The sequence below is a fragment of the Corvus cornix genome, chromosome 12, assembly GCF_000738735.6.
Source record: "Corvus cornix cornix isolate S_Up_H32 chromosome 12, ASM73873v5, whole genome shotgun sequence".
NCBI lineage: Eukaryota > Metazoa > Chordata > Aves > Passeriformes > Corvidae > Corvus > Corvus cornix.
Genome location: NC_046342.1, coordinates 2,421,459 through 2,443,773, shown reverse-complemented (window position 1 = coordinate 2,443,773; position 22,315 = coordinate 2,421,459). Strand labels below are relative to the sequence as shown.

The 22,315-nt window shown below is 43.7% G+C and overlaps 1 protein-coding gene across 1 annotated transcript in view; it reads left to right on the top strand.

Annotated features, from left to right (window-relative positions):
- The window catches only part of SLC6A1 (solute carrier family 6 member 1), a 43,876-nt gene extending 22,167 nt beyond the window's left edge, over nt 1-21,709 (top strand). Inside the window, exons 2-15 of the mRNA XM_010409747.4 lie at nt 3,063-3,467; nt 4,413-4,544; nt 5,916-6,016; nt 7,403-7,512; nt 7,622-7,754; nt 9,012-9,146; nt 9,264-9,367; nt 9,583-9,707; nt 11,677-11,789; nt 13,851-13,982; nt 14,460-14,562; nt 15,817-15,917; nt 17,299-17,466; nt 19,327-21,709. Of these exons, the coding sequence (XP_010408049.1) occupies nt 3,233-3,467; nt 4,413-4,544; nt 5,916-6,016; nt 7,403-7,512; nt 7,622-7,754; nt 9,012-9,146; nt 9,264-9,367; nt 9,583-9,707; nt 11,677-11,789; nt 13,851-13,982; nt 14,460-14,562; nt 15,817-15,917; nt 17,299-17,466; nt 19,327-19,431 (1,797 nt within the window). The 5' untranslated portion in view covers nt 3,063-3,232 and the 3' untranslated portion in view covers nt 19,432-21,709. The remainder of the gene's footprint in view (nt 1-3,062; nt 3,468-4,412; nt 4,545-5,915; nt 6,017-7,402; nt 7,513-7,621; nt 7,755-9,011; nt 9,147-9,263; nt 9,368-9,582; nt 9,708-11,676; nt 11,790-13,850; nt 13,983-14,459; nt 14,563-15,816; nt 15,918-17,298; nt 17,467-19,326) is intronic.
- Nucleotides 21,710-22,315: the final 606 nt, after the last annotated feature.

Genomic DNA, 22,315 nt, shown 5'->3' with positions numbered 1-22,315 from the left:
TGAACCAAACGAGATGTACATATAGATCTTTCCCTGCACTGTTGGGTTGTTGGAGGGGGATTTTATGGTGGTTTGGGTTTGGTTTTTTTTTCCACTCATCCTGAACACACTCAGCCTCTTCCAATACTTGGAAGCTCTGCTGATGACAAAGCCCAACCCAAACACCAATTGCAACAACAACAACAACAAATCTAATCTAGTGCAGGACTGTTTGTGAAGTACCAGGACACCCTGATGGGTTTTTTTCCATCCAGGCTGCGCTGGCTGAGAAGAGCCACGTTCAGTTCTGGCTGCTGAGCAGCAGATGGAGCTGGCAAACTGCACATCTGGGGCTGCACCCTGGAGCTGGCTCCAACCACCCATGGATGGCCCTGCAGCTGGGCAGGTCCCAGTTCTGGGGTCCTCCCAGTTCAGCCTCCCAACAGGAGCCCCCTTTTGCCATTACAATTATCCCTGTTTCCTCCTGCATCAGGGAGTGCACTGCCCGGACTGCCTGGAATGCTGAGCACAGCCAGGAAGGGTGGGTTTGGTACAGGAGATTGGACAGGCTTGCGTTGGGATGTGGAAAACTCGGTCCACTGCTTTGTGAAGGGAGGTATTTGCTCACAGAAGGACTTGTGAGGGTGTAGGCAGAGATGGATTTTCCCTCTCTGAGTCCCATCTTGAAGTGGAACGGAGAGGAAGGAAGGTTACAAGCACCATCCTTGTTCTCTCCTCACCCCAACCACACCTACAGCTGATTCTTCTACAGCTTCCAACCAAAAGCTTTCTTTTTAATAGTTGGATGTGGCTTTTTAATAAGCGCTATGATCATGCAGTGATCTAAAATGAGAAGTTGAAGAAAAGCACAGCCTTTACACATTTTATGTTTATTTATATTATTATATTCATTATATAATTCAATTGTAATTTTATTTATATTATTTTATATAATTTTCCATTAGAAGTGAATGGCTAATAACCCCAATCCTCTTTTATACAAGTCTGTAAATAGAATTATTGTTGATCTCTGCCTGACCTCGTGCCCGGTGCTACCAGCACAGGGCGCAGCTTCACCCTGGTAAGTGTTTCATGTGTTGGAGCCTCTGGTTTGAGCACTGGTCTGACGTGTGGTAAAAGGAGTTATCAAGGGAAAATAGACAATAAATTGATTGTGGATGGGTCACAGAAGACATGAAAAGCATTATTTCAGTGTGTTTTTTCCAGCTGAAGCAGAGCTGTGGAAGTTTGTGGGAGCCACAAGCACTTCAGAGTTGGCTGAAACACACCAGGTCATTTTTCATAATCCATATTGCTTCCTTGATGATTCTTTCATTTAGATTTTGAAACTGTACATAGTGAGAAAAATGGTCTTTTAAAAAGGCCACGAGTGGTTGGAAACAGGAACTGAGGGGTGATCCTTGCAGGCTGTCATCTTACTGTGCTTATCATTTCAGCTTCGTGAAACATTCGTCTTACATTAACAGCTAATTATAACTGCATGCAAAACTTGACATCATTACCCAGGATTAAGGCCAGTTGCTTGATCTGGTTTATTGTTTAATTCCTTTGGGAGCACTTGAGAGAAAGGTGTTTTAGATAAGAACTTTCTAAATTCACTATTAATCCACTATTAAAGGTGGCAACTGCTATTCCTTGATTTATTTTTTTTTAATTTCTTTCTGTAGTCCTCTGTAGAAGTCTGTAGGGACAAAATGTAATCAGTGTGTCTTGGAGATTGTTTTGGTTTATACTGAACATTCCAAATTTAGTATTAATCCACTATTAAAGGTGGCAACTGCTATTCCTTGATTTATTTTTTTAAATTCTTTCTGGAGACTCAGATCTATAGGGAAAAGTATCATAAGTGGGTCTTGGAGATTGTTTTGGTTAATAGAGAACATTTTAAATTCAGTATTAATCCACTATAAAAGGTGGCAACTGCAATTTCTTGGTTGGTTTTTTTTAAATTCTTTTTTGTGTAGACTCATAAGAGATCTATAGGGACAAAATATAATAAGTGGGTCTCGGAGATTGTTTTGGATTAATAGTGAACTTTCTAAATTCACTGTGAAGCCACTATTAAAGGTGGCAACTGCTACTTCTTGATTGGTGTTTATTTCAATTCTTTTTTGTGCGGACTCATAGGAGATCTGTAGGAAAGATGATAATAAGTGAGTCTTGGAGATTGTTTTGGTTAATAGTGAGCGTTCTAAATTCAGTATTAATCCACTATTAAAGGTGGCAACTGCTATTGATTTTTTTTTTTTTTAATTCTTTCTGTAGACTCATAAGAGGTCTATAGGGAAAATTACATGAAGTGGGTCTTGGAGATTGTTTTGGTTAATAGTGAACATTCTAAATTTAGTATTAATCCACTATTAAAAGTGGCAACTGCTATTTCTTGATTTCTTTTTTAAAATCTTTTCTCTGTAGACTCATTAGAGATCTACAGGGGAAAAATATAATCAGCGGATCTTAGAGATTGTTTTGGAGGGACTGTGCTGTTGCAATTATTAAAGGATCAGGGGCATGGATCATTGATAGAATTATGGGATCAATAAAAGAACTGTAGCAATAGGCCTGTAAGCAAAAGGCCTGTGCGTGAGAAAAACTCTCCATGAGAAAATTCTTGTGTGAAGAAAAAACAGGGCTGGGAACAAAGAGGGAGTTTGAAGATTTGCAGCTGTTCAGATAAGACCCGGAGAAGGGGAGGTAAACTCTGAATTCTTTTAATCATAGCATAACTGTAGAAGCTTGCCAATGTAAGTCCAATTAGGTAGAAGTGGAAATTCGCCTTGAAAAGTTTTAAGCCACTTAAGAGTTAACAAGCTGGTTTGCTATATAAGTGCCTCTGGATTGCTAATAAACGGAGTTTTGCTCTTATCAACCACATTGGTTTTGGACTGCAATTTTCTGCCCCCGCCGGAGCCACGGGGCCTTTCCTCTTTTTACAATTCCAACACTGTGCTGATTCTACCCTGCTTCGTGTTGGGTCAAGAACAAATCCCTAGAGCAGAGCCAAGCCCTTCCACGAGGCCTCGGCTCGGTGTGAGTGTCTGAGGTGTCCCCGTGTCTCGCAGGTGGCTCCGGTCCCCGCTGAGGCTCCGTGTCCCGGCTCTCGGGGCTGTCCCTGCCGTCGCCGTCGCTCCCGCGTGGATCGCCACGAGCCGCAAAGCTGCTGTCCACGTGGACTGGTGCTGAAATCTCCCGCCCGGCCGCCGCCAGAGCCTCGCCAGCCAAGCCCAGAGACATGGCCACCAACGGCACCAAAGTGGCGGACGGCCAGATCTCCACCGAGGTCGACGCCTCCATCACCAACGACAAGCCCAAAACCTTGGTAGTAAAAGTGCAGAAGAAGAAGACGGACCTTCCAGACCGAGACACGTGGAAAGGGAAATTTGACTTTCTTATGTCCTGTGTAGGTTATGCCATTGGCTTAGGGAATGTGTGGAGATTTCCGTACCTGTGTGGCAAGAACGGTGGAGGTACGTTTGCTGTGTCCTTATGGCTCGGTTGGTGTGTTGAGTCACCAGAAAATGACCAACAAATCAAAACTTGGCTTTAATAGCTTTTTCATACATATAGCTGGTTTTGGTTGGGGGTTTTTTGTTGGTTTTTTGGGGGGTTGGGTTTTTTTTTTTTAGGGTTTTTTGGGTTTTTTTGTTTTTTTCCTTTTTGTTGGTTGTTTTGGTTTGGTTTGGTTTTGGAGGGATTTTGGGGTTTTGTTTTTTGTTTGTTTGCTGTGGTGTTTTTGGTTTGGGGTTTTTTTTCCAATTTTTGGTTTGGTTTTTGGGGGGATTTTGTTGTTGTTGGTTTCGTTTGGTTTTTTTGGTTTCTCAGTTTTTTGGAGGTTTTTTTTTGTTTTCCACTTTTCCAGGAGGTTCAGAGCCATTTTGGAGTGGGGAGCTCTGCTTTGAGCTCTGCCCTGAAGTTTATTCTAACTCCTAGCTGGCAGTTGAACTTAAAAGACCATAAAGTATCAGAGCAGAACTAAAGCACCATGCCCTTCATCCAACCCTGCAGATCCCTCTCTTTTGGGCTGAGTTTTGAGAGGATTTCATAGGGTTTGCAACTGACTCTGAGCTCCCCATAAAAGGCTGGCTCCAGCTGGAAAGCAGCCAGGGCTGGTTCAAGCCTTTGTGCTCTCCATGAGAGATGAAGGCAACAAAGCCCACAGGTTTTTGGATCTCAGCTTTTTACTTCAACAGAAAATATTTAAACGATGGGGAGATAAGTTTTTCCTCCTATTTTCACCTCTTGGGCTGCTGGTTCAGAAGTGCTCGTGTGATTTCCACTAATATTTTTTCAAAGTTGCATCTGAGAGAAGAAAAACCTGTGGGTTTCTTTTTGTGTGTGACAGGGATGGAAACAGTGGAAATTCAGCCGTGTTTTTCCCCGCTGTAATAGACTTTTTAAAAACTTCTTTTTAGGTGCATTCCTGATTCCCTATTTTCTAACTTTAATTTTTGCTGGAGTTCCACTGTTCCTTTTGGAGTGTTCCCTTGGTCAGTATACATCTATAGGAGGCCTTGGAGTGTGGAAGCTTGCTCCAATGTTCAAAGGTACAGTATGGATTCAAATTATTCCTCACCTGTTCCCATATTGCAGAAGTTCCACAAAGTGCCGGGGCAAGAATGTTTCTTGATGCCTTTCACTTATATTTAAACCATGATTTTTCTAGGGAAAACACTGATTTTCTGAGGAGTAACTGATGATTTTGAAATATGCCGGGCTATATATTTTATTCTTCATTAAAAATAGCAAGATTTAGGCATTAGAATCTCAACAAACTTATTTTTGAACTTCAAAAACTTTTAGGGTTTTTTTGTAGAAATGTATAAAGACTGTTGAAAATAGTATATCCAGCAGTAGTTGTGTGAGCATGTGTGGAACTGTTCACAGAAATTTGGTGAACTTTGGTAAATTTGTCTGAGCTCAGAGAGGTTGGTATCTCCTGGTTTTTTTAAAAAAAACTGAAACTCAAAAGCCAGACACCTTTGGCAATTTCATGCTGAATTCCTTAAGACAAGCTCACTCCACACTCAGACTTTGAGTTTGAGGTCTGATTGCCAGAACCCCGGGGTTTTAATCCCGATTCTGCACAGATCCACAAACCTCTCAAACGATGCTTTTCACCCTTCTAATCCGAAATCCTTTGACATTCCCAAGATCCCGAGCTGAGTTCTGGCCCAGCAGAGCTGCACATGGTGTTACAAATCACCTCACACAGTAGGGCTGGCAATTAGCACAGGGTGAGCTGAAAGTTTGTTGGGATTGAATTTTGCTCTGGGAGATTTAGCATTGGGAAAACCCAGAGAGATGAAATTGTCTCTCACAGAGAAGGGTTTGTGCTCGAGTTGCTGCTGTTGGTAGGGGTTGGTACAACCTTGCTCTGCATTTTACTGGTTATTGTGAGCACTTCCTCCCGCTCAGGGCTGTGGAACAACTGTCCTGGATAGTTTAGAACACCCCTGGAGTGTCCATGTGGAGCAGAAGATGAGGCATCCTCATCATGCAACCCTGACGTTCCTTTAGTCTGTCATAACAGCCCTGTGCTGAGCACCAGGCACTCTGACCCGTGTCCTAAATGCCTCTGAACACATTCTCACTGTGTGTGCATCTGCCACGAGGTCCTGTGGGGCTGATGTTGCAGAGAATGAGCTGATTTGGCTCTTTATCCTGCAAGTTAAACATGCCAGGGAACTCTCAGCAGCAGCAGCAGCAGGTGGGACTGCACCACACAGGGAGCTGAACACTGGCAGTGAATTCATGGGTGACTGAGCCATCACCCAAATAACGACCTTTGTGTAATGGCCCTTCTGAAATCCTCACTTCTACAACATTTCCTGAGTGGTGCCTGCCCCATGTGTTGTGTTTGCCCTGAACTGCAGCTGAAAGTTCCCTTGTTTCATTTCTCTTTGTTTTCCTTACAGGTGTGGGACTGGCTGCTGCAGTCCTGTCCTTTTGGCTAAATATTTACTACATTGTGATTATTTCGTGGGCCATATACTACCTGTATAATTCCTTTACCACTGTAAGTGTGTGTCAGGGGATGGGGAATTGTTTGTTGAGTGTATAGCCAAGTAAAATATGGCTAAGTCACTAATCTGCCTCAGTGTAGATGTGTGAGGTTAACACAGCATGCACAGTGGGATAAGCCATCCTTACTGAAGAAAAACTATTTCGTAAAAATCCCTTTTAATTTTTCTTTTTCTCCACAAGAGATTTAGAACAGAAAACTGTGAGCCTACAGGCCAGTCACTCCCCCAAGAAAAATTCTAGTGTACAACTAATTATCATTTTTCTTCAATAGCAGCCACACAAACATGAGTTCTTTGGGAAATAGTATCATTTATCAATGTGGTTTAATGATGGAGGATTAAAAAAAACCCCATGGAATGGAAGGTCTCTGATTTGATTAGCTCTGAACTTCCATTCATTGTTGTTATTTTTGCTTTGTTTTCTTTCCTGTTTACTTTATTTTTAGCTGCCTTTTTTCCCCCCTCAAGGGTGATTCATCAGCTGAGTAAGTCTTGTCTGATTTGTGGGGCTTGGCCATCTGAAGAAGCATCCTTACATAAGTCTCAATAATTAATGCATCATTGTTCAATTGTCTCTTCCATACATTTTGTTTATGTTGGCTTGTTCTTGGCTTTAAAGAATTTTCCCTCGACCAAATTTGCATTAATTAGTCTGGGAGTGACTTGACCATTTCTTCTTTGTTATCCTCAGAATTGTCATTGATGTGAAAGGTCAGGCAGAGTCTGGAAGTGTTTTCTGTGGCCCATGTTAAATGAATATTGACTCCTAATTCCCTTGAAGCCTCTTATCCTTGTGTATAAAGCAGGCAGCGCCCTGATACAACAGTTCTGTGAGAGGATTTTCCAACAATTGCCATGGGAAGGATCTCTAAGTTGTATGCAAATGAGGCTCATTCTAATGAGTATCATCAGAAACAGGTTCTGCTCTTCAGAACTTCTGAAAGATGTAGTGGACACATGCAGAACATGCACGTAGCAAACAGAAGTGTTACTTTTTTCTAATTACTCTCCCCTGACCTGAGGGGAAAATGAAAATCTCTGATCAATAACCATCACAACTTTATTATATCGTGTTCAACAAGAGATACCAGGACCTCCAGGAGGTCCTTTCTGTGTTTCAGTATACTCTCATGGTGAGTGTATTGCATGCAGAGCATTTGGGCTGCTATGTTAAAGAAAAGGAGGAATATTTCCACATCTGCCTCCCACAGCTGATAGGAAGTTAAATAACTTTTACCCCAGGGAGATCAATGTCTGCAGAGCTCCAGGTGCTTTAGTTCTGCACTCAGCTGTCAGTTCTAGCAAAGAGAGCAATACCTGAGGTCAAGATTGCTTAAAAAGTGTTTGACTTCAGGTTTTTGGTTCTGTTCCTTCACCAGACCCTCCCTTGGAAACACTGTGAGAACCCCTGGAACACCGACCGCTGCTTCTCCAACTACACCTTAGCAAACACCACCAACATGACAAGTGCCGTGGTGGAATTCTGGGAGTAAGCTCAGCATTTTCCTCTCTCCTTCCCGTGCATGCTCAAGGATCACCTTGTTACCCTTCCTGTTTTATCTCCTGAATGCCAAATGCCCCGTTCTGGCTCGTTGCAGACGCAACATGCACCAAATGACCGACGGCTTGGAAAAGCCGGGGCAAATCCGATGGCCACTGGCAATCACCCTGGCAATTGCCTGGATTCTGGTGTATTTTTGTATCTGGAAGGGGGTAGGCTGGACTGGAAAGGTAAGATTAAAAGTACTGTAAATCCCTTTCAATTAAAAATGCCCATTTTGCTCAAATATTCTGAAAATTCCTGAGGTAAGAGGCACTGGGGGCAGTTTGGCTGGCACAGTGCTGTGAAGTGTTTTATTTGTATTTCCTCGGATTGGTGCAGCCCCATGCTTTTGAAAGAGCTGGCTCCGCTGTAGCCAGGTCAGACCACAGCCTTAAAGGCTTCACTTACAGGCTTCTTGGCTTGGCCAGGTATAAAATCAGCTAAAAATATTCCTGCTTGTTCCTGGGGTGAATATTTCAGCTGGTTTGGACAGCAATAGGGTGAGGATGAAGTGGTTTGGCTCCAGCAAGAATTGTGCATTTATTGCACAGCTCTTGCTGGGCTTGGATACATAAGGAAGTGTTGAGAAGAGCTGCTCCCTCCTCCCCTCACGCTGAGTGGGAAACATTTGAGGTTCTCCCAGAGGATTTCATGCCGTGCTTCCTGGGATCTGGCTGGTTGTGAGTGCAAATTAGGATTTCCTACTCGATTAAAGGAAATTATTGAGAGACCTTTCTGAATGAAAGGGCAGCAACACTTGGCATTGGCTCGTGCCTTTCCCTCTTGGAAGAAATCCTAGGGAAATGAAAAGCCACAGCAACGGGGCTTGGTGTCAGCTGAAGGGTTGGGTTAGAAGACCTCAGGTCTGGTGCCGGGGGCTGGGATTTCTTCACACTGAAGGAATGGATTGTTAGCTTTTGACAAGAGGTTGTAGCTATGACCCACTTCAAACTGTATGTTGAACAGGGCTTAGCTGAGCTCAGAGCAAACCATTTTATTTCTCCTGCCTCGAAAGTACGTGGCAAGAAGAGGGCTGAGTCTGACTTCAGAATGGGTTTTTTATGGGACTTTTGGAAAGGCAAGAAATAGGAGCCTGTAATACAGAGGAGGAGAGAGTGGGAAAAATAAACTGCCAGATGTTTTATGAGCAGGATCCTGGTGCCATGATCCTTGTGCTTTTGGGACTTCCCTGTGTTAAATACAAAAAAAAAAAGTGTGAAAATATCCTAGTCCACTCTATTCCCTTTGCAGAAAAATAGGCAACAGCCACCTGCCTTCAGACCTGGAGTTTAGGGAATTCTGCTGTAGAATTCCCCAAGCTTTGCCATTGATAAATGCCTCAATTTTAAGAGCCATCCTCAGTTGCTGCTAGAGTATTTTCAGGGAGCAAATATTTTTGATCATTCTTCCTTTCCCACTTACACTGTCTTGTTTCTTCACATCAGGTGGTATATTTCTCTGCTACTTATCCCTATGTTATGCTGCTTATCTTGTTCTTCCGTGGTGTAACACTGCCTGGAGCAAAGGAAGGCATTTTATTCTATATAACTCCCAACTTCAGTAAGCTTTCAGACTCTGAGGTAAATATTCCATCCTGGTAAACAAAAGTTTCACTCCTAACTGTTCCCCTTTCAGACATATCACCTGCTCCTCAAGTGCAGAAACAGATTTTTAAAAAAATTGTTTCCTGCAATCAGGTTTGGCTGGATGCTGCCACACAGATTTTCTTCTCCTACGGTTTGGGTCTTGGTTCACTGATTGCCCTTGGAAGTTACAACCCTTTCCACAATAATGTTTACAGGTAAGCAGATGACTGCACATATTGCAGTGGCACTTGCCTGTCTCAGCTGGAGCTGAGCTCTGTCTCTGTGTACAGATAATTGAAATAAAGTTTAGTGTTGAATATTAACTGTTCTATCTGGCTGGGGGTGAGATGTGTAACTGCATTTACACCAGTGGGACAAAGGATGAACATTTGTTTTCCCTGCTGCTTAAAGCCCCTTCCCTTTGTTTCAGGGACTCCATCATAGTGTGCTGCATAAACTCATGCACGAGCATGTTTGCTGGCTTTGTCATCTTCTCCATTGTGGGATTCATGGCTAATGTCACAAAGAGGCCTATTGCAGATGTTGCAGCATCAGGTATCCGATATCTTTTCCTCTAGCTGTGCATGAGTTATTTTTTGCTTGTAGGTTGTTCCTGCAGCTGCTCAAAACCCCTCCTCAGAGCTCCTCAGCTCCCTGTCCCTTCAGCCTCCGAAAGGGAGAGCGTTGTCCCAAGCCTCTCCAGGCAGAGCAGGAGGAACGCTGGTCACTGTAGAACATTATGGGGTGTTTTTTAGTTAATATTTCCCAATTCAGTTGGGTTTTTAATTCCTTTTCCCATTCCTTGAGGTTAAGCCCCTCGAGGCAGAACCATTTCTCACCTGTTCAGACCTACACCTATTTCAGGTGACCCTCTATCATGAAAGTCATTTTATTTAGGGCAGGGAGACGTCCATGGGAGGATTCTGTTATTCCTTGCAGTTTCTTGTCTGCCTTCCAGATGAAAAAGCTCAAAGCAGCAGAGCAGATGGTTGCCCTAACCCAGCTGGTGCACCAGATACTCACTTAGCAGTTCTGGCCACAGGGAGGGATCTCATAACTCAAAGCTTGGTTGGAACTCACTGGTGGACAAAATCTGGATAACTGTATTAGCAAACACAACCCACTGAGGTATTTCCTTAGTTAGAAAAGTGGGGAATTTAAGCCCTAAAGTTAATCTCCAATAAATTGCACGTACAAAGAGATTGGGTGCAAAAGGATGACGGCAGGCACTGCTGTTAAAAGCTGCTCTGGAAAGGCAGTGGGGTGTGAAATAAGCTTTTAGGATTTATGTGTTTGATATGGATAGAGTTATGTAAAGGCTACACCTGCAAACAGGACAATATTTTTACATCATAATAAGTACATTTGATAAGAGACCTCTGAAAGATGCCCATGGCTGCTAATTGCAAAGGAAATTTGAAAATTTGACCTTTTAATTAAGGCTTTTATTTCTCCTAGCAAGCTTGGAGGCTGGTGCTAGATTTTACCACCATGAGAGGTTTTTTTGCCATCTTTTATACAGCTTTATAAAACAAATGGAATTATTAAAAAGTGTAGCTGCATTTCTGTGGAATGTGTAACAGGGTAAAATTAACATATTTATCTGAGGTTTATTTTGCTTTTAGCACTGCTATTTGGAATGCTTTCTGAACTGCTTTCCAATCATAGCTGCTCTTGCTAGCAATTAATCGCTTCAAAATCCTCATTAGGCTTTGACAACCCAGGTGTTGATGCCAGCCCTTGCTCCACTGGTTTGAGAGCTGTGACCAAGCACTTGTCACTGACAGAATGTTAATGAAAACTGAAAAGTCAGGGCCACTCCTTAGGTGAAGCACATGAGCTTTATTTCTGTGTTTATTAAAGTTCCTGCAGTTTTCCCTCTGACCCTGACATCCAGCTATGCCATGAGAACAAAAAAACCTCCTTTTAAATAAGAATTAATATCCTCCTTCCAACACCATGCCCCCCCATCAGCAATTAGCAAGAAGAAAAAAGAGTTTGGCTGTCCACAACTTCGGGGTTTATTAAAAGGTGTTATTTTGAGAGAATGAATGGAAGGGACCAGCAAATGTGAATGCTGGAAATGCTGGGAAGTGTCTTCTCCCTTTCTGAGCTGTCTCTGTTTCTCTTCTGAACGGCACCAAGCAGAGGATGGCAGCTGTCAATAACTGCTTGAGGGGAGAGAGAGCTGAGCAGCGCCTGCAGACGTAACCCTAGCCAAGGATAACATTCCTGCCTTGGCTATGCCAAGGGGTCTCTCAGGAGCAGCTTCTCAGCTGCACACAGAATTCTGGTTGGTTGGGTTTGGGGGCTTTTGGGGTGGTTTTTTTGCTTTTGGCTGGTTCATTTTAAAAACCAGGTCCTTGCAGTGCCCTCGTGGTCAGCAAACGCTGAACAGCTGAAATCCCTGCTCGGGTGCTGCATCCAGAGCTGTCCAAACCAACCTCAAACCGCAGCAGCAGCAGCAGAGAATCCCAGCCCTGACCCACCCCACTGATGTTTTGTCTCCTGTTTGCCCTCCCAGGTCCTGGACTGGCATTTCTGGCGTACCCAGAAGCGGTGACACAGTTGCCCATCTCCCCTTTGTGGGCAATACTCTTCTTCTCCATGCTGCTCATGCTGGGCATTGACAGTCAGGTAAAACTGTGCTGAAAACAAAGGAAAATACAGATTTTCTGCCATGGTGTGGAACGAGGTTGGGCTCTCCCTGTGCTCTCCACTGCCAGCTGGAAGTGGTGCAGGATGGTGCCTGGAATAATCAGATAAAGAATAAGAGGCACTGAGGAAAGACTGAGTTAAAAACTGATGCTAAGACACTTTTGCTCTTTCATGAACTGTTGGAAGTGCATGAAAAATGGGCAGAAAATTTATTTTGCAGGCAAAAAGGAGCTCACCTTCGAAATATTCCCTGTTAAATCACAATATTGAAAATATCTGTGCAACGCTCAGCTGTGTAGAAGACACTGGGATAAGTTTCGCAAGGTTTAGATGCCACAGGTATTTCTGAAAGGTGATTTCAGGACTCACCACTGGAGTGAAAAGATGCACCACACATTTCATTTTAGTATCTGGAGTAAATTCAGGGGGCAGTGGGATCATTACTGAGGACATTCTGTGTCTTGGTGTGTTCTGAAATCACTTCCCAAGGGAAAGGATCACAGCTTTATTGGATCAGGCCTTACCTAAGCTCTGGGTGGTGTCTGACAACTGGAAATGATTGAGGAGGCTCCACCCCGGGGTTTTGCAAATCCCAGTAAGATATTCTCTGTCTAGGTAAAACAATTAAATAATTAAGACACGGAATAATTAGAAATGGTTATTGTGACACAAATAAAAAAGCACACGGCACAGGATAAAACCCTTCAGTAATAACTATGTCCAACAAAAGCTTTTGCTAATCAGCACTGATTTTAATACAGAGAACAACCACACTGCCAGCGCTGAGGAGAGCACCCTGCCTGATTTTGCAAGGAATACTCGGAGGGCTTGGTCAGGGAAGTCCCTCCTGCCTGCTGAAATGTGGGATCATTTTTGTGGGACCTGTCCTAGGCAGATGTGTTAATTCACTTGCAGTCAGCTGCAGCTGGCAAACCAGCAGCTCCCAGTTCCTAGCACAGCCTTCCCAGCACGTAAAGGAATGTGGGATGTACTGGCTTAGCACTACCAGTCTTGCAGGAGAGAAAATCCATCATTTTCTATAAATCCAAGCTGACTTCAGCCTGTGAACACAAAAACACCAAGAGGGCGTTTTATCCCGGGAGATGAAAGAAAGTTGAAAATTTACACTTTCTATTTCTTTGTTTTTCAGTGAGCTTCAGGCTTGACATTAAAACCTATTGCTCAACCTGGGGGCAAACTGCTGTGAAATTAATTGGGTCAAAAATATTCTTGAAAGCACTTGTCTCTAGGCAACTAACAGCTGAGGAAGGTGGTCTAATATTATTAAAAAGAATATATATCTACAGGCTGTCATGCTTTCTGCATTTTCTGTCTGTCACGGGAACATTTCATACACTGTAATTTACGGGAGCTGTAACCATTGGCTGAATTCTGATTGCACTGCTGAAAATTAATAAAACTTTACCCACCTTCTGGTTTTCACTATTGCAGCCACCATAATGACAGCATTTATCTGAATACACGCTCGCAGAAGGATTCTGGAGTGTGGCTGTGATTTCCATTTGAAGGACACGGCCTCAGCTAGAATGTTTTCTGGGGGTACAAAAGAGATTTGATTTATTCCATATGAGAATCATATGAGAATCTTTAACCTTCTCCACGAAGCACTAATCTGGTTAGACTTTCTCTGTGTGTTGGCTTTCATGTATGTGAGTAAATCACATAAAAAAGAAGCATATTTTGTAGGATTGAGGGATCAAAGCCCTCAACTGTAGGTTTATCATCTTTATTACAAAAAAAGAGCAATTTCTGCTGACAGAGTGAAGGCTACAGTTCATAGCTTAGAATTTTGAGTGTTCCTCGAGCTGGAAATCTTTTTGCACAGATCTCTTTAGACAGAAACAAGGATATTCAGGAGCAGAGCTTCCACTGCAGTCAAGTGAATTTTCATTTCTCGTCGAACGGCTGCAGCCTTAGGCCAGCGAAGGGTCCAGCAGCAAACTGCTCCCCAAAACTCCACCCTGCCATGGCAGGGCTCTGCATTGTGCTGTTGTGGTTTATGTTTCCCTTCCCTTGCAGTTCTGCACCGTGGAAGGCTTCATCACAGCCCTGGTGGACGAGTTCCCCAAGCTGCTGCGCAACCGCCGGGAGATCTTCATCGCGCTCGTGTGCATCGTGTCCTACGTGATAGGGCTGTCCAACATCACTCAGGTACTGCTGGCAGGGGGGATCTGTGCCTGGCACCTGCATCTTCCCTGCCTCTCCCTTCCCCAACCCAGCCAGGAATCACTGAAGTGTCAGGGATCAACGCTGTCCAAGATTTTGGCAGCTCAAGTGTAGAACCCCTGTGGTCCCTGGGTGCAAAAATGCACAGCAACACCCTTACAGTCCAAAGAGTGGCGGCTGGGGGTGGATGTTGGCATTGCAAACTCTTTGAGGGAGATGATTAATGATTAAATTATGATTAAATTGTTAAACAAAGAGCAAAAAGTGAAATTAAACTTTTCGGTTTGAGCAGCAGCAATCTTGATTTTGTCAGCAATGACCTCAAGCCTTAAAAGACTTTAACCACTTTAATTAATTTGCACTAATAGGTCCCTAACCTATCCACCACCGCTAGTTTGTGTCTTACATTCTGAAGCTGGAGGCCTGGCACTATTTTCAATGCTTCCTTCCTCTCTGTTTTAGGGTGGAATCTATGTGTTTAAGCTTTTTGACTACTACTCTGCCAGCGGAATGAGTCTCTTGTTCCTCGTATTCTTTGAGTGCATCTCGATATCCTGGTGCTATGGTAAACAGCATGTTTGGCTTTTTCCCTAAGTTTTACCCAACCTGAGGATAATTCCTCCTCTGATCTCCAGTTGAATATGCACGTGCTGGGGGTGGAACTGGAAGTGGCCTTGGTTTCTATGGATATAATTCCAAGCTGGTTTGTGGAAGGTGCTGCTGCCTTTTAAACACCCTACCCCAAGGCCTGGGAGTCTTGAGGTGTTTCAGGAATACTAAAAATGTGAAATTTCATCTCTTTTCCTGTCCCTCTTCCCTGGAAAGCTTGGATCTTCAGAGGTGTTGGGTACATAATGCTTTATGGTTTTGGGGCTTTGTAATATTTTGTTTTTCCAGAAATTCCCTCACTCCAGGATCCTGCAGTGAGCCAGGCTCCTTGGTCAGTTAGGGAATAATCCCCCTAAAATATCCAGAAGCCTGGACTAGCAGTCTGTGGCTCTAAGGATTAATGGATCAGTGGGATATTCACAGAGCTGTGTCAGCTCCTCTGAGGAGCTGCTCCCACCATCACCAAGGCACTCCAGCTGCTCCAGAGCTGGAGAACTGGGGCCTTCCTGCTGGTTTTAGTGGGGCTGAGCGGATGGAGCAGCCTTTGACAGGGGAGAGGCACTGCTGGTGAATCCAGAAAATGGAAAAATACACCAAAACTACCACAGAAATCACAGACCAGTCTGAGCTGGAAAGGACCCACAGGATCTGAAATGAATGGTCCATACAGGGCTTGAGCCACACCTTGGAATTATCAGCTCCAGGCTGTGACCAGGAGGAAATCAGAGCTATAAATGCGTGACAGACACAGCTTTGGGAAGCTGATGGAGAGCAGCAGCAGCACGAGGGCCTCTCTGATGTCAGATCCACTTCTGCATCGTGTGCACTGCAATGAAGCTGGTTAATGCTGGGCTGGGTTGGGGTTTTTATAACTGTGAAATACACCCTAAATTTCTCATTCTAATTCGACTTGGAGTTGAAATCGATCAAGGGTGTTTCTTGCATCTGACCTTCACATCTGCAAGTTCCTCATCTTGCATGGGAATAAGTTTGCTGGTCTCTAATTAATTAATTATGATGTGGAAGATTTTTGGTGGAGATTTTTGGTGCTTCTGAGCTTGCACATTTTATCCCATGCAGACAGGTGAAAAGTTATCTTGGGATCTTCGTGGAGATTCCAAATACATTGATAATTTATGACAATATCTCTCAGAACCACTGAGCTTCCAGCTGATTCCATTTCTCTGCTGTTTCTTATTTCTCTGTCCAGGTGTTAATAGATTTTATGACAACATCCAAGAGATGGTGGGATACAGACCCTGCATCTGGTGGAAACTCTGCTGGTCCTTTTTCACTCCTATCATTGTGGCAGTAAGGAGCAAACTTTTATTCTCTGGTTGAAAGGATGTAAATGAGGTGGCCTGGGTGCTGCAGCCCTGGCATTTCCACCCTCACAGGTTCATAGTAGCTCTGACCTCACTCCCTTTTTAAGGATTTGAGCAATCCCACTGAAGGCAATAAACAAAAAGCAGTGTCATTAGAGGAAGTTTGTGCCCCAAAAAGAGGAGCCAGGATTTTTATTAGACCTCTGGAAATGCTCAAGAGTTTGATTGGCAAAGTTAGAAAACTGCAAGGAACAAATTTTGACTATCTTTTTGTATTCTTAAATAGAATGTAGTGATCTAAAATCTAAATTTTCCACATACACAAAAATGCCAACATTCTGTAAACTGAATTCCTTCTGGTAACACAGCACGGTTCTAAACCCATGTTCTCTCCTGGGATTCTGTGGCATGTCTTAATCATTTTATACTGCATTGCTGTGGGTTTTCTGGCAAACTCTGCAAGGAATTTGTACTGGAAACCACAGGACAGCCTTTTCCTGATCCTAAACTTTATCCAGTTAATCCCATTCAGTACCTTGTGAAGGAATAAGCAAAGAAATGTAAATTTACTGCACATACACCGAACCCAGATGCAATAGAACAAACTAATCAAGCAGCCACCACTAAACATGACCCAGTATTTAACCAGAGAAAAGCAAATGAGGAGCACTAAAGAGACACAGAAGTATCTTCAAGTTGAGGGTTCCTCAAGTCATCCCTTCCCAGATCAAGGCAGCTTTCATTTTTCTGAAAACAAGTGTTCAGGAAGGCATGAGAAATTCATTTTATTTTAGTGGCACAGGAGGAAGAAGCCCAACATTGTAAAACTGGTCAGATTTGTCAGGTCCTCAGCAGAATGTGCTGGCCAGCCTGGATTAGTGTAAAATCTGCCTCTGCATCCTCCTCTGGGAATCTGTCTTTAGCCTGGCACCAGAACGAGCCTTCCTCTCTCCTGGTTCACTGTAGCAAGTTTTCCTGGCTGGTTTAGACATTAGAGATAGGCCAGGACAGGAGTTTTCCCTGGGAATGCTGTATGGAACACCACGTCTGCAGGTCACCATTGGAGAACATCCCAAAAACAATGTGTGGGTGCTGCTGCTCAGTGGCACCATGTACATGCCCACAGCTATTCCCAGGACCCCCATTTTCCCCAGCAGCCCCCTTCCCTCTGGCTCTGTGCAGGTTATCCAAGGAATTTACTGCTACCAGTAGCACACTTGGATGATCTGAGGTGTAGGTTTATATGTGAAAATACAGAGTTAAAAACATTCATTTCAGTAAGAAGCATCTTTGGAAGCTCCAGAAAAACTCTTGAAGCCAGAACACTCTGGGAATCTCATCCAAAACCTTCCCTTCTGCTTTTGCAGGGAGTGTTCATCTTCAGTGCTGTGCAGATGACCCCGCTGACGATGGGGAGTTACGTGTTCCCAAAATGGGGCCAGGGGGTTGGCTGGTTCATGGCCCTGTCCTCTATGGTGCTGATACCAGGCTACATGGCATACATGTTCCTAACCCTGAAAGGCTCCCTAAAGCAGGTAAGTCTGGCTGTCCCCACCACCTTGAGGCCCGTGCAACCAAAGATTGCTGGGCACTTCTGTTCCATCATCTGTTTCCCCCTCAGTCATTTTGCTTTGAGCAAAAAGAACCCTAAAAGCACCAGCCTAAAGACACGAGAGTGTCAGAGCCGTCTGTTGCTGAACAGATTCCCCACCTTCCATGGGGTCCTCATCTCTGCTCTGGCAGCTCTTGGCATTCCAGCTCCTCACACCTAGAAAACAGAGGAGCAGTTCACAAAATATGGAAACCTGTCCTGGTTAATGCCAGACACGTGGCCATGGATGGAGGCAGGGGATGCTCTGGGGGAGCTGGAACCAAACTCAGGGAATAATCCACCCAGCTCTGGGTTTGCAGGAGTCTGCTCAGTGGCCCTGTCCTGCATCTCCCTCATGGCATCCAAGGCTTGAGCTCCTGCATGTCACCTGCTCAGAGTCAGCCCTGTCCTGCTCTGCTGCAGCAGGGAGGAAGGACATGAAAAATCTTGGGGGGCCTTCCCTTTAGCCTTTATTTAAGGGATTTCTGTGAGCAGTCACTTCATGAAGAACATTAGGGGCTTTTTTCTCATGGCTCTCAGCCTCTCCCTGATTCCTCATCCCATTTTTAAAAAGGAGGTGACAATTCTCATGGAAAAGATTCAGTTTTTATTTCAGTCAGGTTTTATTGCAGCCAGGTTTTATTTCAGTCAGTTCTGAGGGCCTCAGTGATGTGCTGCTAAAGGAGTGGGAAATACTGGCCAGGTTATTGTCCCACACACTGTTCAGGAACCACCTGCAATCACCACACCTCTTTTTAAGTCTGGGTGGTTCCTCAGTTTTCCCTCCCCAGCTCCCCCTGTACATCACAGCCAGTTCTCCAGCCCAAGTACTGAAACACTCTGTGATTGTGGGAACCAAAGACTGTCAAAAAGAATTTGTTGGAACTTCTGGAATATTCTGAAATCAGCTGACAGAGCCATCTTTGCGAAGGGCTGGATGATCTTAAGCAGAATTGACGAGTGATGCCTCATGAAATGCTCAGATCTTGATCCAAATATTTGTCTTCAGCAAATTTTGAAAGACTCAGTGAGGCTTCAAAGAAGTCTGCAAAAAATTTCTGTGTTTTGGCCTTTTTTTTTGTTTCCCCCTGCCTGTTCTGAGCTCCAACATTTTGAATAGATTTCCCCTGGTCTTGTGAAAACTTTTAGGTGCAAAAGGAGAACCGTTGCCCTAAAATACAGCTGCTGCTTGGGCAGAGTTGTGTGAGACCGTGGTAAAAGTTCCTCATCTCAGCCTTGCTGTGGATTAAGGTTTTATTTTTGAAAGGCATTAAGAAATAATCATGAGGTGATGGGAGGAGCCTGCACCAGCGAGAGGCTCTGAGGAGCCAAACTGGGATCTCTTTTGAGATGTGAACGTGAGCTGGGCAGAGAAGCTGCAGGAACAGAGAGGACGAAAGGACGAGGACAGACAGGATAGGAATAAAACACTCTTAAACACAGATCTGTTTCACCTGTTTCATCCTTGGAGGAACTCTCTAGCTCCTGTGTTCCCATCACTCTGGTGTCCAGCTGCCCACTGCAGCCCCTGTGCTGGACCATGGGCTCACAGCAGGGCCTCTCCTCATTTCTTTTCCCCAGGAAAGCTCCCTGTTGGCATCCAGCTTTTGGCACAGGGTCTTTCAGCTCCTCCCGTCACGTTCAGGACAGAGCTGAAATCTGTTCAGTGGACGTGGCTCACCGCTGGTCCCTGGGGAGACAGGCACTTGTAAAGTATTGTCTTTAAATAAGAATAATTTTTAAAAAGAGTGAGGTTAACAGCAGTTTTTTGGCTGCCTCACGTTTGTTGTTGTCCTTTGAACAGCGCATCCAAGTGATGATTCAGCCAAGTGAAGACATCACCCACCCTGAGAATGGGCCAGACCAGGCCCAACAGAGCAACTCCGCCAACAAAGAAGCCTACATCTAAACTCCTCCATCGTCCCAGTACCGCTCCTTCTCCAGAAAAACAAAAAATATGGTTGAATATGACCACAAATTCATGTCTGAGAATATAATTACCTACCTCTAGTGGCAAAAAAAAAAAAATATGTAAAAAAAAAAGAAAAAAAAAGCAACAAGGTCATCTCCACTCCGAGGGAATCGCCATGGGTTCGATCCAGCCGTCGCGAGCTCAGATGTTTGACAGCGTTTTGTGTTCTCCGGCAATCCACGGACTGTTAATGTTTTTATCCTTCCACAATGATAGTTGCATACCTTGGAATTTGTAAATTGATGTGCCAAGACCTTTTTAATCTACCTTTTAGCACGACTATTTGAAGTTTTGTGCTGCTGATTTTTAGTAGTTGATCACTATTTCTTACCGCTGAATCCCAAGACTGTTATTTCTGACTTTGCAGGAGTAAAATTAAGTTTGGAGTTGTTTTGTACAAAAAGAATGAAGTATTTTGTAAACAAGTGGTTTCCAGTGCAAAAGTCTGCCCTTAAAATTTGTTCCAGCTGAGGCCATTTGAGGGGGGAAGAGACTCTTCCTTCAGTTAACAGCAGGCACAGCCTTCATAAACATTCCTAGCGCAAAAATCGAGTTGTTTGTGGCAGAGCAGCCCAGGCCATACACACTGGCTGTGCTCAGCCTTTCAGGGTGACTTTCAAACAAGGTCATAAATTTCTTTAAAACTGCATATGTTGCTTCTTATGAAAAGAAGATATCTTTGTGAATCAATGTTAGAGGCATGAATATGAATATTTTAACTTTTTTAGCAAAGTAATAGCCAAGAGCTCCTAAAGATTCCCAGGAGTAAAACACAAAGTATTTGCCATTCAAGCTCAGAGTACCCTGAGCTTTTATTATGCTGTTACCACTCTACTATTATCACATTGCCACCAAAATAGAAACCAAAACAACGGCTTAAAGATCGCAGCTTCTCCTTGTAAGTTCCAATTTAGGGCTCAATTGAACTTTGACAGTTCCCAATCACACACTCCGCATGGTTAGCACTTTGAGAGCAGCGGGATTCCCATTTCCAGGGGCTGCGTGGTGATGAGGGCACAGGGAGAGCTCTTTCATCCCGATGCAATCCCGCTCTGGGCGCCGTCCTGCGTTTGCCGCACAGCCAGAGAGCCCGGCCAGCCCCTGGAAGTTTTCCCTGTGTAGGGAATGCAGCGGGAGCCCCGGCTGGCATTTCTCGTTTGGCAGCTATAAGACAGGCACGGAGGCTTTTTGGGAGGGTGATGTTTGATTGTAAATGACTGTGACAGAACTGTGCAATGAAAACATGCTTTTCAGCCAACTTTTTGTGCACCGTACAATGTTAGATAGCACAATTTATGTAGAACTACTACGTGAAAAAAAAAAAAACATGTTACCTGTGAATGTTGGGTTTTTCGTTGTTCTCGTCTGAAGGTGACAAACATGTTCTTGCAATAAGGTATTATTCTCAGAATGTCAAGCACATTATGTAGAAATAATATATATATATAATACACATGTATTTCAAACTACATCCTAAACTCTCAGAGTATGTTGGGTAGGTTCTAAACTGTTTCATACCTAGGTCAACTGTAAAATACTACGAGATCTAAGCTCCATCCTAAACGGCCATAGCTGAGATGCAAACGTCCTGTAAGTCTTTGGGATTTAGAGGAACCCCTACATCCTACACAGGCATCACACATGATACATCATACTTGTGGATTTCATTAGACTAAGGATAAAAACTCCAACTTTCTCTTTATTGTTTAATGTAACCGAGTCCCATGTTGTTCTAAGGAAAATGCAGTATTTAATGTTTGATTGTAAACAATTATGACAGATGTTTGACAGACCTGCTCTTTAGCAAAAAGCTGTACAAACGTTATCACATAGCACAAACTAGTGTTGTAGAACTACTGTGTGTAAACTGTGAATAGCTGTATCTTTTTTGTAGTACTTGCCCTGAAAAAGAAAGATTATTGTATGATCATATATGCTTTTTGCAATAAGGAAACTATCCAACACCGAGCAAATCTATCTCTATATAAAAATATATATGTAATATATACATATTCAAAAATATATACAGAGCCTGTTTAAAAGAGTACAGTATTATTTAGTAAATTGCAACCTGTTCTATGGACCAAATGTAAAATATTTATAAATTAAGATGCATTTTAAATGTCTATAAACGGTGTCATAATTAAAGCACGATTGTTATGTAAGTTTCCAAGAGTTTAGAGGAAAAAGAATAAAGGTTATATTATACATTAAATTCAAAATTTTGCCGTCTTTCATTGGACAAAGCCAATCTGTGCTATTTGCAAGCTCCAAATGTGTCATTTATGTAAAAATATCCTTTAAATATTACACACTTGTGATGTGTATAATTAATCCGTGCTATTCCTACGATGTAATTAGTATGTGCATACATTATACAGGGAGCTTAAGAGGTGACAGTTAATAGTCCTTCCTGGCATCCTGCTGCTTTAATTCTCCTGTGGGAAGATGGCAGAGTGAGCCCCGGGAGAAGGAAAAAATGGATTTTGGGATGACCGTTCCTCGGCTGCACTTCTGCTGATGCTTTGGGGTGTGAGCTGCAGCACCTCCCTGGTTTTGGAGCCATCCCAGCATGGATACTCCACAGGCAGATGATCCATTGCTCCAAAAGATCCCTGCTCCTGTCTCAGCTGCCCTGGCAGGGTGGGAAGATGCGGAGAAGATGCGGAGAAGAAGCCGCGGCGCAGCTGCAATGCCGCTCCTGGGCTCGGGATTTAATTATCTGCCTGCAAAATTGGAGCAGGACTTCATGCTGGGGAAGAGCCTGAGCAATTTAAAGGACCTGATTAGAATGGAAAACGCTCCTGAGAGAGGCGTCTGG